Here is an 18,619-nt window from a genome sequence, read left to right on the forward strand (position 1 = left end):
AACAATACTAAGTGAATTCAGAATGGCACGCTGTAAAGTGAACAAATGAAATCAAAACAAAAGCCTCATATTCTGAATTGATCCTTGGAATTTAACAGTAAAGTTCATATTCTCGAAGGCTCAATTGTTCAATTAAGTTTTACCATATGAATTAAGAGTAAAATGTTTCTCACAGGTGAACCAAATAAGTGCTCTGGCGAGAGACTAGTAGGTCCTGGGTTCGAACCTCGCGAGGCGGGATCGTGGATGTGCACTGCTGAGGAGTCCCATAATAGGACGAAACAGCCACCCAGTGCTTCCAGGTTTTCCGTGGTGGTCTAGCTTCAATTGACTCATAAATGGATCAATGTTAAACCATCATGTATTATTTGTTAAATAACAATGTTTATTATCTTTTCTTCCATTCAAGGTTATTTCATTGCTTTCTTATTTGTTTTTTATTGTTGTTGTTGTTTACTTTTCTAGTTACATCACGTCATCATTGTTTACTCATGAAGATTTATATCCAATCACTACGATGTTGTAATTACATACACACTTATGTGTCTTTGTAAATGATTAATACAATCATTATTCTTGTAATTATTGGTTAAAGAGAAATCAGTCGATCACATTTTGTTTATTTGTTCGTTTTCATTGTGCCTTTTATTGATCCTTGTTATATGTGTGTTTGAGAGGTAGATTGAAGATCCTTGGTTTGAATCCCGTGTGCGAGATAGTGGATGAGCAATGTTGAGGAGTTCTATACTGGGATGGAACGACTATCCAGTAATTTCAGGTTTTGAATGGTTGTCTATCATTGATCAGTTCATAATCTCAATGAAATTTAACAGTCTCCACAACCCCAAACTGAAGGTTAATGTTAGAATTGATCTGAAAAAGTTACGCAATAATAATTAAGAAATAATATTAGTAGTTTCTAGAATATTTATTTAAGGTCGAATAAGGAACCAGTGATGGAATCTAGGATAGTGGGTTTCGTCTTATTGGAGACTCGTCAGTGTCGAGATTTGTACTGAGACTAGAACATAGTGTCGCTCACCTGAAAAGCTCAATGTGTTATCTGTTGATTTACTGAGTCTAAATAGCCAGTAGTTTATGTAAGGAATATGAGTTTAGATTTGTATTATCCAATTATTCATTTTAAGGACTACAACTTTGGTCATAAGTGTATCATAGGCGAATCGACATGTTACTGCCATCTAGTAACAAGTTTTTATTCAATGCACATAATGACCATTAGTATCATCCCAGACCCTCGTTCCTGGGTTCGAGCCTCAATGTGAACATCAACATTAGGAAATACTTTCATTCAGTTGATGAGCCCTAAATAAGATCCAGTGCCTAAATACTATCCAAATTTAACAAAACTCGTGATTAATTGGCAAAATTGAATGAACCCATTCAGGATATAGACATAACAATAGAATCTGATCAATTGTAGTTCATAACATCAAGCAAGTAAGCAAGTACTGATATGAACGAGAACACAAGGGGGAGACAATCAGATGTATTTGAACACAAAACTACAGAACCATCATGTAAAATCTGGGAACCATACAGTAAATACTTCATTTACAAAATAAAGCTCATTTGCCCCAGACTTCACTGTTACTTTATTTCCACGTCAATCACTCTCTGTTTTCATTATCTTCTCTACAATCTTCTCAACCTTCTGCCTCCAGTCATTCCACAAACAATTGGTGACATATACTATTTATATCTGTCGACATCAGTAGCACACAATACAGTACGCTTACACCAAATCGCTTTTTAAGTTACCTTGTTAAAATAAATAATCTTTTCATAAATCACACTACAATCATGTACTTTCATAGATCCTAGTTGTAACACCGGATTATCATCAATAAGTTGACGAAATGAAGAACTTGAACTCTTTTGTACAATATTTAATTCTGATACTGTTACACAAACTTCCTATATGTGGGCTCAAACTTCGCTTATCTTGAAAGTCTGATCAGCCCTAATGGGTTGGTGTCTGACCAAATCTCAGCACGGATTCAAAGAGCTCATTTGGCTTTTGCCAACTTACGTCACCTATGGTGAAGACGAGATATCTGTCTATCAATTAAGGGACGAGTATACTGCGTAGCAGTTCACTCTGTTCTACTTTACGGCTGTGAAACATGGCCATTAAGAGTAGAAGATACTCGTGAGTTACTAGTATTTGACCACAGATGCCTTAGAAATATTGCTCGCATCTGCTGGGATCACCGGGTAAGTAATAGTGATTAAGGTTAGACACAGGGTATTGGGAAATGATGGTAAATCATTTGATGAGGTAATGAATCCTCATCGACTGAGATAGTTCGGCCATATGTTACGTATGCCTGAACACCGATTACCACGACGCGCTATGCTGACTAGTATAGGGGATGGTTGGAAGAGAGTTAGGGACGGCCAAACCAAAACGTGGCATCAGTGTTTGAAGTCACTAACTTGTAGTCTAAGCCATATTGGCAGATGCAGACTACTTGGTTGGGGTCCGCGCGACCATCGTAACCAATAGTTGGAGACTCTGTGTGACATGGCTCAGAATCGATCGCAATGGCGTCAGTGTATACACTCTTTATGTTCACTTAAACCGTGAGATTAAAATTGCTCCATAACTTTTTCCTTCCTATATTATATCCTTATATACAACCTTTCTTTTATATCTTAACAACACTAAATTAACTATTTCTATGAATCCGGTGTTGATCTTGTTGTGCTAACGAGGTATGGCAACTTATACCGATGCATGTATGTGCCTGGTCCTACGTTGTAGCTGACTGACTGACTGTTCAAACCAGCTACTTAAATGAAAAAACTATAAATGAGTAGTGGGTATCATTACCAAGATTTGATTTAATAGTTTTAAATGAGAAGAACTTTGAATAGATTGTTAATAAGTAGAATTGATGTGTATTGTTCCTAAGAAGTAACTTACACTAAGCTAGGAAACGTCGGAAAATCTCATTTTTCTACTCATTAGGATGTAAGAGAAGTAATATTTTTATTATTAGAAGTGAGTAGGAAGGAATATATGTTTACCCATCTATAAATATATATATCCCTTAGAAAATAGTCACATATTTCAGTCAATGGAGTGTATCTCATTCCTTAGAAGAAGAGGCCCAAATCTTGGCCAATCACATGTGTTTGTCACTTGATCTGTCTGATTGGTCCAATGTATCAGTGCGTTACAAATGAAATGGATTAACCACTAAATAGTGAACAATGTCATGTTCATATAGTCCTTTCCTAGTAATTCTGATAGAAGTATATCAATCAAGTTCCATTGTGGCCATTGGTCTAAGTAACTCGATATTGCATGTGCTATGTTGAGATGTTAGATGTTTGAAGGTAGTTCACGTTCATCTACAAGATTTACTTGTAATCTAAAGGGAGATAATGTTATCAGATGGATTCAAACTCACATGACCTACTTCTAAAGTCCGAGATGTCACCGTTGAGTTATTCAGGCAACGACTGCTCTGTAGAAAATTGTCAAATTCTGGTAAAAAACTATGGTGGCTTGTGGTTTTCGGTTGGTTTACAGTACTTGGGTATTAAGGAAATGATTGAGCTATCCTGGTACAAACGGTTTTCTGCGGACTTGATAACGTTACCTACCAAGTGACACTCCGAAAATTGGCCGGCCGACGAAATCTAAGGAGAACTTGACATTCAAGCAGAGCAGTGTGAAGCGATACAACTCAGTGTATATATAGCAACAAAAGGATGACCTTAGAGCGCATGGGAAATTGATGAACTAATGATAGTGGCAACCAATCAAAAAAAGTGTGTAGGTCATGCAAAAAGTGTATTTGAACGAAATGACTCACAGTTATTTTTACTGATAAGACTTTAAGATTATTAATAAGAACTGTCGAGTACGAGACAGTTATCCGCCTCGGGCAATGGAAGATGATCGCGCAGTATCGTTACTTGACTGAAGTCATACTATCACATCATTGAATATGGGCTCAGTGGTCTAGAGGTCAAGTGTTCGTGTCTGAGACCGGAAATGCCGGATTCATTTCCAGGTTGTGGAGTCGTCAGTGTGCACTTCTGAGCAGTTCCATGCTAGGACGGAATAGTCGTCCAGTGCTTCCACATTTTCAATAATGTTTTTGATTGAGATCTTGAATCGATGAATGTTAGACTACCGTGGGAAACATAGAAGCACTGTGCGGCCATTTCGTTCTAGTATGTGACTCCTCAGCACTGTACACCCACGAACCCATGACCTCCGATCTCGCGCGCGAACACCTAACCTACAGATCAATGAGCCAGCATCCAGCAGTGTTAATGTCTAACCTCAACCAATACACGATATTGAGCGGCCATCTTCCACTGTACCTGTCTCTACCTGACATGGATTAGCTCCACTGGTAACAGCTTCTCACTAGAACTCCGAGAATTCCCTCACAAAGCTAATCACTAGTGAGCACATGATAATTATCAGTATAGGGTTGTAGAGATTATTAAGTTTTTGATTGAGATCATAAATTGATGTATATTAGACCACCATTTTAAACCTATAAGCATTGGACGGTCATTTCATCCTATGATGATCAAACTAGGATCATTTCATGATTGAAATTATAGAACATTTTACAATCTCCCCAAATCTCCTTACATTAAAAACTGGATTATCATACGATCATGTTTCAACCCTTACTGTATTAGGAATGATCTTAATGATAGATTAGATCAAATTTGTTTCACATCTGTCTAGTTAACATTTAAATAATGAGAATATGAAGAAATAATAAAGAATTGAATGATGTAGCCCTAAGGCTATGAATTTTAAAGAAACAAAATGAATATGACGATGGTTTTATTCCTTATTATTATTATTACTATTAGTAGTAGTAGTAGTAGTAGTAGTAGTAGTAGTAGTGGTAGTAGTAGTAGTAGTAGTGGTAGTAGTAGTGGTAGTAGTAGTAGTAGTAGTAGTAGTGGTAGTAGTAGTAGTAGTAGGAGGAGGAGGAGGAGGAGGAGTATTAATGAGATCATGATAATAAAAATTATATTCATTATGTAATGAACGAAGAACTCAGATGGGAAAGATCATAAAATATGAAGACTAGACATGTAATACATCATTTGTACATCAACCATCAATTGTCCCTTACATATTTCATTGTTCTTTCATTCTTGTTGTTACATCTTGTGGCTTTATGCCCTATTAATAGATAACGTAATGATATCGTCAATTAGAGAACAGTGAATTATCGACAGGACTAATGACGCATAAACCCGTACGAGCAGTCTAGAGTCCTTATCGATCCTTCTACCTGCCTATCCCTGTCTCTTGAGTCCAGGAACATCAACCTCAGCCTCTGTGATATGAATCATGTATTTCAAACATACTGAGTTTATATACAAACCAAACAGACCACATCATACCACAAAATAGAAAACAACATTTGTACAGGATCTAGCCAAAAGTGGCTGTGAATGTGGGAGACTGTGTTTGATAGAATGAGCATAACTCAAGAACGGTAGATCGAATAATAATAGTCTATGGGTCGAAATAAAGCTTATGATGAGAGGAACATGAATATGTATAGTTTAGCTGCTTAACAATTATACAATAAAAATATATGTATCGTATTGGTCCATAAATAGTTCTCAAAGGTTACCATTCATAATTCTCGTCGGGATATAACACAGTTACTCTCTGTTTACACTCCTGTTCTCTTCAATTCGATCTTCTTAACCTTCTGCTACCAGATATTCCACTTCTGATTAGTTTTACATACTACTTATGTCTGTTAATATAAGTAGCATACACTACAATAATAGGAATAAATTCCTAACGTTAACGTTAGCGCTTGAGACGTCAACGGGATGGATTTAACCCCGTGTGGTGGACTCATGGATGAGTATTAGTGAATAGTTCCGTACTAGGACGAAACAACTGTTCAGTATCTTTTAGTTTTTAATGGCTTTCTAGCTAAGATCAGTTTGGGATCTAAACCATGTAGAAAAAAATACTTATTCTTATCATAATAATGACTGTTTATCATAATTATACTTTTGGTTTGATTTCTTATGACTATTTAGTTGGTGAGCGGTTCACTCTCCATTCACTTAACTAACCAAATTGACTCCATTTTTGAGCTGATTAGGGATTTATATTGAAGACTACATTTTACTTGTTCTGAATATAGCCATTACGCTCAGACTGTGTGATTCAACGGTATTAAAAAACTTGCTTTTGTAAAAAGCACATTTATAGACAGAACAAACCCTAGATTCCATGTCATTTAAATAAACAAATACTGAACGATGATATTATGTGTAATATAGTTCCCGATTTCAATGAAATTCAACAATCTCCACAATCCTGTACTTATGAATGCTATATGCTGACTAATGACTAGGTTCGAGAGAAAATTCCTGAGGTTCTGGTGTGAAACCGTACCAGTGAACTCCATCTACATCTAGTGTGAAGAAGACAGCGGAAGACAGCGGATTATAGTCGGGTAATATCGTGAGTCCAGTGATCTATAGTTTAAGAGTTCATGTACGAAATCAAAAGTCGTAGGTTCGACTACCGGTTCCGGGATTGTAGATCCACACAACTAAGGAATTCCATACTAGTAAATATTTAATAAATAAATCTAGGGGAATTCACAATATTATTACTGTGAAAGATGACAAATGAACTGTATAACTTAAAACCTGTAGACAGGGGTGTTATGTTGTGGGGAAAAAACAACCTTTTAAACAGAAATAAATTAAAGTTTAACATTTTAAAAAAATTTTATATTTTCCATGGAAATAAATCATTCTAAAAATCTATAAAAGTTTCTTTTCATCAATAAAAAAATTCAGTACAAAACATAATACCAATAATAGTTTCTATGTACAAACAAAATAAACTAAATTTTAAAAAAATATTGATCCTTTATTCTTAGAAAAAAAACCTTAATTTGTTTCTGTGAAATATGAAAATAATTTCTCCAAATAAGATCTTTAGAAAATACGGTATAAGGCATTTTGGAAAGAAAAAAAAAGGAAAAGAATCCTATTTTCCCCTCCAAGATTTTTATGCGTTATAATTTAAACTACTTATATTAATAATTAAGTAGTGTAACTCTGAAATCGGAAATAAAATTATAATGAAAATAAAAAAAGGCAAATGATACGAAATATACATTTAAAATTGAGATTTATTCATCATTTGTAAAAATGTCTGTTCATAATTATGAATATTTTCATTTATATTAACATTAGTATTATGCATAGATGGATTATTATTTTTATCATGTACATTATCAGAATGATATGAAGTGATTGGTGAAATTAACAAATTAGATTGATTCCAATCTGTAATAGAATTTGGATAAAAGATTGTTGATGGATTTAATAATGAACTATTACTGTTATAATTTTGAAAATTCATTAAAACAGGATTGAAATCTATATTGCATGAATGTGGAATGAGTGAATTTTGGTGATTCAATAAGGTAGGTTGTAATATTTTATCATAACAATTTGTACTACTTTTATTATTATAAGTAGCAATATCAGTAGGACTAAATAATTTCATTTGTTCATTTGATGTAACAACTGGACATTTTAACTCGTCTGATAAAGATGATGACGATGATGACGATGATGAAGATAATGATTGATTATGATCTGATTGATCATGATTACTTGATTCATTGATTGATTGTTGTTGTTGCTGATGTTGTTGTTGTTGTTCATGATGATGTTGAAGGAATGAAGACGATTGTTGTTGACGTTGTAATTGAATTAATATTCTAGGATTAATTTGTAATGTATTTGCTATTAAATTTGATGTATTCTGTGAAAGACCTTCAGTTAAATTGATAGCCATCTCTAATGGTGTAGGAGTTTTATTCATTAATAATAATTCGGATAATGTTTTAATATAATTTTTAGCTAAACGTAATGTTTCTATTTTACTTAAACGTTGAGTTGTTGAAAATGTTGGTATATGTCGTCGTAGTAATTCTAATGCATGATTTAATCCATGCATACGACTACGTTCACGAGCATTTGCACGGATACGACGATTTTTTAAACGTGTTTCACGTTCTTTTGTTAAGGGTTTCTTTTTAGGTCCACGTTTTTTAGGTTGTTTAACTGGTGTTAATGGGGAATCATAAGGAAAAGGATGGTTTAAATGATTTTTTGTTTCTATGGTATTTAGTGAATCAATATTTTCATTGATTTCTTTATTGATTAATTGATTTTTAGATATTGTTGAGTTTTTCATTTTGTTCTGGACAGTAGTGGATTGTTTAGCTAAAAAAAAATATAAAAGGGGAAGCATGAATGAATGAATGAAAACAGTCCAACTAATTGATGGTAATACAATTAAGATTATGAAGTGATTGTTTGTAGCTTAATATAAAGATTTTAAAGGTATTGTATTATTTGCACCTGAATCTCAGAGTTGATTTTCACCCTGGGACTCGAACACAGTACCGTTCGCTTCAAACACTATTGCGTTATCCACTTAGCTACTGAATCCTAATAGCTACTTGCTTGTGCAATGAGGTGACGTTTATATTCACTTGGTATTGTTTGTTTTGAATCCTCCCATTGATGTTTAGAACTGCAATTGACCAGTCTCCTATTGGATAACGCAATGGCTTTGAAGTGAACGGTACTGGGTTCAAGTCCCGAAGAGAATATCAACTCTGAGATTCAAGTACATCCATCTAACGAGTCCCAAATAGAACAAAACGCACGTCCTGAATTCCACTTCTAGCCACTATCCATCTTTGCTTATCATGCTTGTGGCTTAAAGCAATATCAAAACAATCCTCATTGAGTGCACATATACCAATAAAAGATGAATTATAATGAAAAGGGGTTCGAATCTCGCGAGGCGAGATTGTGGATGCGCACTGCTGAGTAGTCTCATAATAGGATGAAACAGCCGTCTAGTGCTTCCAGGTTTTCCTTGATGGTCTAACTTCAATTGACTCATGCTTTCAACTATGGAAAGATGAATTCATTGAAATTCTAAACATCAATAAGAAGATTCAAATAAACCATACCAAGTGAATTTGTTATCAGTTTGTTTTTTTAACAATAGAGCAAAAGTAACAAAATGACTTCAAATCTATTCTGATCACATTTTATTTACTATGCTTTATATATACATACATACATACATATACTCCTTTTATTTCTAAATCAAAATTGACATGTGTGTTGTATTGACTAGTGATGACTTGAGGCTAACCTTATCCTTCTATGGTTAACTACACTTTTACCCCACTTTACTCATCCTCATTTGACTTCTTTCATTCATATTTATCTATGAGGTGAATATATTAAAAGTTTTTTTCACTATGTATATCCGTTTTTTCTTCTTATTATTACTTATTAGTTTATTAAGACATGGTAAATTCATGAACAGATGTCTATGAATTTAGTCAAAAATGAATGAGTTGTACTCATAGTCACCTCTCTCTCTCTCCCTTCCTCCATTCTCCCTCTCCCCCTCTCTCGTTCGCTCGCTCACACACACACATATATATATAGCACCCCTTTCAAATATAAATCATTCTTATATTTAGTCTCGATCCATTTGAATTCTTAATTTGATTTCCTTTTTTTGGTTGTTTATTGTGTATATCAGACAGAAGACAATAAATTGGAAGAAAGAAAGAAAGAAATGAATAAAACACAAAAGAAGCCCAATAATAGTGTGATCAGTATTGACTGTTGTGTATTATTCATAGACTAAAGATATAAGTTAAGCTGGCATGACGAGTGATAAGTAATATAGGCAAAAGAAAAGAGAAGCTAATTGAAAGGAAAAGAAAAGAGGGGGGATGTTTTATATTCTCGTTGAAACTTGTTTGTTTCTTCTTTTGTGTATGACTACAGTTCATTTAATAATGATGTTTATCAGAAGGGGTTTGGTGGAGATTTTAATAATTTTATAGAGTTCAGTCGTGGATTTAAAGTAAATGTTAAAACTAGTCAAAGAATCTGTAAAATTTGCATCCAGGTTTTCGATGATGGTCTAGCCTCAATTGACTTATGATCTCAACTCTATAAAATTATTAATGATGTGTTCAATTCAGTCTATCTCTTTTCTTAACCATGTTAAAAAGTTATTATTTAATGAAGTAACATTAGTGGATGCAGTCCTATACCATCTGGTAATCAGAAGTAAGTTAATTCATAATTCATCTACTCAATAGAGTAGAGCCCATGTACATTGGTGATTTGTAGTTATCATTTCTAAACGAACCGTCGGTATTTACTAAACCGGTTCACTTTTTCGTCCTCTCACTTTCTTAAATAATACCCCTATTTTGGTGAAGTCAGGGAGTAAAATTTTTCTGAACGAACTATAAACACATGGATAAATGATAGAATTTCGAGTGAGAGAGTAAACTTCCTATGATGCTCCGTCGTACCAAAGTATTTCGGGCTCCCTAGGAATAAATAATGTTATATAATTAAACATTACAGTCGTTTATATTTAAATCAGAAGGGGTTTTGTGGAGATTTTAGTATTTTCATAGTTGAAATCATGAGTCAATTGAAGCTAGACCACCAAGGAAAACCTGGAAGCACTGGACGGCCTTTTCGTCTTATTATGGTACTCCTCAGCAGTGCGCATCCACAATCCCGCATCCGCGAGATTCAAATCCAGGATCTACCAGTCTGAAGACTGTGTAAGCCAATATGCCATTAAATTATGTATAACCTCTAATTTTAACTTTATAACATTTCGAAAAGAATTGATTATTTGTTCTCTTCATCTAATGGTTTACATCTTAGATCGATCTTCGTCAGACAACTTTCATAAACTAGAAAGCGTTGGACTTCCATTTTGTCCTAAAATCAGACTCCTCATCCATGATCCTACCACAAAGGATCTAACCTTGATTCGTCAAGTTTCGAGTAGAGCGCCTAATATTTACACCACAAACAATAATTCAAATACGAATCATACTAGTTAGCTAAGCGAATTATCTTATAACTAACACTTCTATACACTTAACTGCCAAAATTCCTGCTTTGAACTCATTTAATGTACACGATTCACGAGGGTCATCGGTATAAATAAATCCATACTATTGTAATGCTAGTATAACGATTTCTTATCATACACCTCTTTCATTAGTATATCACTAGGTAGTAACTAATGCCGAGTGAAATAAATGTGAATGCTAATCTGATTTTTCTGATGCAAGTGTCGAGTTGAATGAACCATTAAAGCGATGAAGTTTATTAAATTTAATAAGGTTACCAACATTTCCGCTGAAAACTTTATTTAACCCAGATTTTGAGTTCAGATGGAAAAAAAACCCCGTTTTTCCTTCATTCTACCCTAATTTGAAACAATATAGAAATTACGCTCATTATACATACTTCTCACTTCGTAGAAACAAATGACTATCCATTCATCACAGTGACAGTACAAATTCTGACGAATTCTATTCGCAATGTTGACAGTGTCTATCTACGATTCCGAGACAGGGACTCGAACCCTGGACCTTCAATCTTCCGAGTAAACTCTTAACCTCTAGACCACTGAGTCAAGATCGAATATTGTACAAGTTCAACTTCAATCAATTCAAGATATTGTCCGACAATTTTTGATTATCTTTAGTGTATACCTTCATCATACTAGACACATTTGAACGCCACTGGTTACAGCTTCTCCCTAGAACTGTGAAATTTTTCCTCTCAAAGTTACTTACTAGTGAGTACATAATAATTATCAGTACAGAGTTGGATAGAAGTATCGAGACAGTTATATGGAAGCAATCCTCATAAGATCTACACATATCAACAGAAATTCATCAACAAGGGCAACATTCAAACCTTTACTGATACTAACAGATATGAGCACTGTCTAGACAAATTTCCAGTAAAAAATTGAAATAGATTTTATCTATCTTATGATTAGTACTATTACTCTCATATCCATGTATTTTACATTTACACAGTACTTAGATACTTATGATAAGTAATCAAACTAGATTATGGTTAATATGGTATTGGAAATGGGAAAGAAAGAGGGAGAGAGAGAGAGAGGGAGAAACGAAGGCAGACAAACACACATATCTAATCATGTGATGAAAAATGACTTTCATACTCAACCAGGTGTCTTTAAAATCAGACACCTACACACACACACACACTACATACATATATTAATGAGCACATGTAAAAATACACAAACACTAACCACCATCATCACCCTCACCCGTACACACACACACACCTATTTACACACAAGTTAATAGAGAAAGAATCCAAGATGCAACCTTAAGTTGAGTCCATCTTCTACTGATAATAATTGATGAAGATCGTCTTTGAAAAAAAAGAGCCTGATAGGTGAAAGTAGGAAAATGAATTATTAATGTGAAATAGTGTCGTAGTAATGTTCTTACACCCCCCCCTTTATTAAACCCAGTAATTTGTCTCAACTTTATCAATGTTAATTGAGTAGATAAGAAATACGAGTTACTGAAATGTTTTTGTTTTTTTCTACACACTTTCTAAAGAGAAAAAATCGATAATAGTTCGGTGTTTATAGGTAAAATGAATAAAATTACCTCCTCTTTTTTCAGTTACACTTTGATAAATAGGAAACATTCAGGAGACAACACATGAAATGACAGTAAATTCAATTCCCTGTTGCTGATTAGTGGATGGGTACCGTCATTGAGGTATCCCATCCTAGAACGAAATAGATGTCTAGTACTCCTAGGTTTTCAATAGTTGTCTAACTTTAATCAATTTTGTGATTTTAATCAAATGAAGTGTGTTGGAACAATTGTGATTGAGGCTATTCACAACATTTTCAATGTTCATTAAAATGTGTTGTATTTGGTACTCTTGGTCATTTTCTTGTAATATTTAGTGGGAGGGGTCGCTCACCAGCACTCTCCATCCAGCTCTGTCCTGGGCAATCCTTACTACTTGTTTCCAGTAGCTATTCATCCTTTTTATGTCTGTTTACAATTCCCGACGCAGTGTATTATTTGACCTTCATCTTTGCCATTTCCTTTCAGGATTTCAAGTTAACGCTTGCTTTGTGATGCAGTTTCATGCAGTTTCCTCAATGTGTATCATATTCACTTCCAACGCCTTTTACTAATTTCCTCCTCAGCTGGAACATGATTTTTCCTCTCCCACAGTGGGTTGTTGATGGTATCGGACTAACGGACATTGAGTATCTTGTGTAGAAAACTATTTAGAAATATTTGTGCCTTTTTGATGATGGTTGTAGTAGTTCTCCACGTTTCAGCTCCGTACAGTAGGACTGTCTCGACGTTCGTATTGAAGATTCTCACTTTGAAATTAGTTGACAGTTGTTTGGAGTTCCATATGTTCTCCAATTGTAGAAATGCGACCCTTGCTTTGCCAATCCTCACCTTTACATCTGCATCAAATCCTCAATGTGCATCGATGATGCTTCCCAGGTAGGTGAAACGTTCCAAGTCTTCCAGAGGTTCTCCCTCAGGTGTGATTGAGTTGGTTTTCTCCGTGTTATATTTGAGAACCTTACGTTTTACTTTGTGTATGTTGTGGCCTAGTGATGGACAGGCTGCTGCTAACTAGTTATCTTCATCTGTATTTGTTCATGCGTATGGGATAGAAGGGCCAGTTCATCTGAGAAGTCCAAATCTTCTAATTGATTCCGAAATGTCCTTACTTCGGTTTCAATCACCGTGACGTGCTACTAGCTTTCATACATAGAGTGTAATTTGAAGTAAAATACGAGATTCTGAGACAATGATAAACTCTAAGAATTTGAATTAACTATCAAATAGTTTGATATCAGTAACACATGATTAATGTAAGGAAGTTGTTGAGATTGTTATATTTCATCGATTTGTAAACTAGATACTATTAGACAGATATGATCAATAGAAATAGTTACCTACCAACAGCTGATAATTGTATCATGTCACGAAATGATTAAGGTTAAAGTTCTTATGGCTTAACCACTTGGTCCTAAGGTTCGATCCCCTATGGTGGTATCTGTGGATGTACACTGCCACTGAGAAGTCTAACACTAAGATGAAACAGTTACTCAGTGCTTCCTAATTTTCAATGACCACTTAACTAAGTTTATTTCATAATGTAAACTATGAAAATTTAACAATTACCAAATCTTCAAACCACATCCTCATCTGCATAGTAATGATAACTTAGTTATTGATTATCTAAAGTGTAACGTTTCTAATCACAACAACAACAATAGTGAATAAAAATTAATACACAAAAGTAAATCTACAATAAATTATTAATCACTATGACTGCTTTTCTTATTTCATTTTATTTTCCGTGCAGGTAGGAGGGTGATGGCAACAGGAGAGGTGAATATAAGCGAAGTTATGGAAAAGGCATTTGACATAAGAATATACACTGAATATAAACTACTCATGTTCTAACTACAGAAAAAGAAGAAACGATAAAAATTTGTTACATATTCTTAAAAATAGTTGCTATGGTTGAGTGTTATTGTTATTATCATAGGGACTACTGTTAAATTTAAATGTTTACTTATGAGGTGGCCTGTACAAAGTTTGTTGATTTATGATAGGGGAGAATTGATACATATAACTATAAATCATATCGTTTGATCATGAGTATCTTTTTAAAGAGAGCAGGATGATGGCTAGCAATGAAATCAACGACTCATGTTTCGCTTTGTTTACGATTTGTCAGATGGATGTAGTTGCATTCTAGAATTGATGTTCACACTGGGACTCGAATTCAATACCTTTTAATTTAAAGACTCGGACACAGTCATTGGATTGTGCAATGAAGAGAATCTGTACTGGTTATTTGAGTTTTCCCTTTGATGTTAAGAACTGTAATTGATCATTATATCGATCTAATGATATATTCAGACTATCTGAATGGGATAATGCACAATTATCATGAAAACCAATGGTTGGAAATGTTGAATGACAGGATCCTGAATCGGCTATAATAGCATGAATGCATTCATTCTTTCTCTAACCTTCTGATACCAAGAATTTATTATTTTTCTCAAATGATAGTGTATATGTTTAAACTTTTCTACAACTCATACTACTACTGTGGTGTATGCTACTTATGTCGACATAAGTAGTATATAACACCAATCGGAAGTGGAATACCTGGTATCAGAAGGTTTGAAAGATCGGATCAAAGAGAACGGTAACAGAGAATAATTGTCATGGAAATGAAGGAACGATGTAGTTCGAGACAATTGATCGAGTATTTGTAAATAAAGTATTCAACATATGGTTTTCACATTTTACGAAAGAACTTTATAATTCTTTAACTGATTGTTCGTTCACTACACTATTTATTTAGTATCAGAATAGAGATTTGTGGAGATTGTAGTAATTTTACTAGTTTAGTTCATGAGTCGATCTAAGCTAGGCCAACATTGAAAACCTGGAATCACTGAATGGCACTTTCGTCTTAGTATGGGACTCCTCAGCAGTGCGCATCCACGATCCCAAAGACGAGACGTGAACCCAGAATCTTCAATCTCGCGCGAACGCCTAACCTCCAGACCACTGTATTGACATTTAACAGTATTAATGTCTAACATATACAACAAGTATACTGTCTCCGTTATTTTCGATCATCTTTCCTATTCATTTAACTAGTAAGCACTACCTATTAAAGTGTATTTTTTTATTGGAGATTTCATTTCAAACTCAGTAGCTGAGCTTGAAGCGAAAGGTACTGGGTTCAAGTTCCAGAGTGAACATCAACTCCGAGATGCAGGTACATCAAGCTGACGAGTCCCAAATAGGACGAAACGCGCGTCAAGCTGGATTTCACTTCTAGCCACTATCCATCTTTGCTTATAATGCTTGTGAATTAAGGTTATATCGAGGCAATACGCACAGTATGCACATATGGCCAATAATAAGAAACTGACCAGTTACAGTCTTAAACATCAATGGGAAGATTCAAACAAACAATACTAAGTGAATTTACAAGAATTGATTGATCAATAGAATTCGATCTACATTTTACATCCGGTCTTTACTCGGATTAATGTGAACATGATAGATAGTTGTCAGATAACTTCAAATACTTAGACTCAACACTCATTGGATTAAATGAACACAAAAATATATAAAATTCCTGAACATGACACACTGAACAATGGTCAGCTAACCTGAGCCTAAATCAATATAAATGTTACAATGTTATCTATCATTGATCTTACTATAGTAATAAAATCAGTCAATTACGTTTGATGAATCGAATCATTAAACAAACACTCAATCTAACAACTTAAGTATACACGCAGATACAGACAATCACACACACACACACTCGCACACACATGGATACACACACGGGGATACATATGTAGATACAAACACATTCAGATTGGTATATATTTTTTATTATTTAGCAATTAATTAAATAGTCTTCTCTTTTTTCAAAATGAAATTTTATGGGTTTTATCAACCTTTATTTATTTATGCAGTACGATAAATGACAAGGTCAATGAAGTGAACAAGACATTGAATAAACTAGATATGAGGGTATAGAGAGATTGTTGAAATGATTTCAATTAGACAATGTAGCATTGAATAACTCTATTGTTCTAGTATCAGACTCATCAATGATAATAAGCAACCATGATCCTACAGAAGTTGGTGTACACAAGACACCGTTGGATGTCAGTTCAGTGGTCTAGAGGTTGAGAGTTCGTGCGCAATGACGAATGGCCTGGTTTCGGGTCTCCTATAGGGAATCGTGGATGCTCACTGCTCAAGAGTCATACTGTAAGGCGTTAACAATTCTACTAGTAAGTAGACATTGAATGGTTTAATCTTTCTGTCCCATTTATGGATAGCTTATTCCAACCTGACATGAGTGAATTCTACTTCCCATAAGTTCTCACTAGAACTCTGACAATGACTTCCCGAAGTATGACTTATCTCAAAATCTAACGTGAGCGACTAAATAGAGATCAGTTTACCTTGTCAAAATTCAAGTTAAAAGTGATTCTACTCATTTCACTACACTAAATACCGAGTAAAACAGTATTTATGCCTATACATATATGTCCTATGCATTGCATACGTAACAGACCTGTGTTTCAGGTGTTCATATAATGTATCCTTGCAAACATTTTACTACTATATGTCTACCAATTCAATCTTATGCACAAAAGAATCTCTAAATACATAAAGACGAATAACATTGAAAGAACTATGGTTTGAATCTATTATTCACACCCGACCACGAATTAATGGACAGTTTTTACATATTGCACCTCTGCAAACACGTCATACATGTCGCCCATTAATATTAACAGTTTTGAAAATGATATACACTATCATTAACACTGCCATGTAGAAGGTAATAACCTGTTTGGTGATCGTCATTTGAATAGTATTAGACTCTAGTAGCCAACCAATCACTAGTTCAGATTTGAGTAACTCGAACGTATTTCTGGTCATAGATAATTTGTTTCTCAACATTATATATATATACAGGTTTCTTGGTACCTGTGTGACTTCAAATAGGATTGAGTTGTCCTGTTTAGATACTAGTGCGAAAGACTGGATGGTATCTGGTTCTCGTGAAAACCAATGTAAGATCAACCTTTTATAAGGTTAACTTATAATTCGATGATCAAAAATAACTTCACCTAGACACATTGAGCACAGATTTCGATTATACTCAAACCACTCACCGTTTAGAATAATCTTATAGTCACACCACCTAAATTTACCATCACACATAACGAAAATACAACAGTCATGTTAACTTCAGTCTCTGAAAACATACCATAGACTGACTAATTATGACAAACTCGAATGTATGTATCCGCGTGTACACTGATAATTTCACTGAACCCATCATAGTACCGATTAAACTCATTATAGGTAAGACGATGAGATATTGTCAAACTACTGATTCCATTATCTTATTCCATACACCACCGAATTGTCATCTACAAACTGACAATGATATGATGGAAAACACCGTTCTACACTCGAGTGAACAACGACACTGAAGACAACACGTGAAAACATACACAGAAACATTCACAACTCCATACCACCAATTAGAATGAATGAATAATCAACACTGCTTCACATTCATCATGTTATCATAATCACATGAAATAATCCAACAAGTGACTATAAACTACGAGAACATCGTACTCTTCAATCTCCTGAGTAAACACACTATGTTTGATCACAATTGCATTATGATACGTGTATATATCACTGTGTGTTTCTAACTCTCCTTTCACGAAAACACTTGACACAATAACAGTATCAACATTCAAACAAGTAGTGAGTGATCAATATGTTGATTATCCATTAGGTGGGAGGGTGAGGGTGGTCTGTAAACAAGAACAACAAATTGGAAACTAATCGCTGAAGGAGAATGTGTTGCATGAAACAGATTTGTTGGTTGACAAACACTCAATTCATGTAAAATCAATTTGTGAATATCGAACATTGTGACATTCACATAGTTCATCGACACGATGAAACGAACAAATAAACTGAATTGATGAACACTGGTCAATTTGTTTATTTAAACAATGACATGAGGTTGAGAATGAGAGGGAAAATGGTAAGAACATAAACACCAT

The 18,619-nt window shown here is 34.5% G+C and overlaps 1 protein-coding gene and 1 non-coding gene across 2 annotated transcripts in view; both read right to left on the minus strand.

Moving 5' to 3' along the window:
- Window positions 1–7,177: 7,177 nt before the first annotated feature.
- Smp_125400 (neurogenin) overlaps window positions 7,178–18,619 on the minus strand; it is a gene marked incomplete at both ends in the record, with an annotated part of 14,059 nt that continues 2,617 nt past the window's right edge. The window contains 2 exons of the mRNA XM_018794310.1: window positions 7,178–7,347; window positions 7,843–8,295. Coding sequence (XP_018648735.1) covers window positions 7,178–7,347; window positions 7,843–8,295 — 623 coding nt within the window. The remainder of the gene's footprint in view (window positions 7,348–7,842; window positions 8,296–18,619) is intronic.
- Smp_tRNA_02345_Ser_GGA.1.1 lies at window positions 11,489–11,562 on the minus strand. The gene has a single exon. It is a non-coding gene (tRNA).

Source organism: Schistosoma mansoni, chromosome 1 (assembly GCF_000237925.1).
Source record: "Schistosoma mansoni strain Puerto Rico chromosome 1, complete genome".
NCBI lineage: Eukaryota > Metazoa > Platyhelminthes > Trematoda > Strigeidida > Schistosomatidae > Schistosoma > Schistosoma mansoni.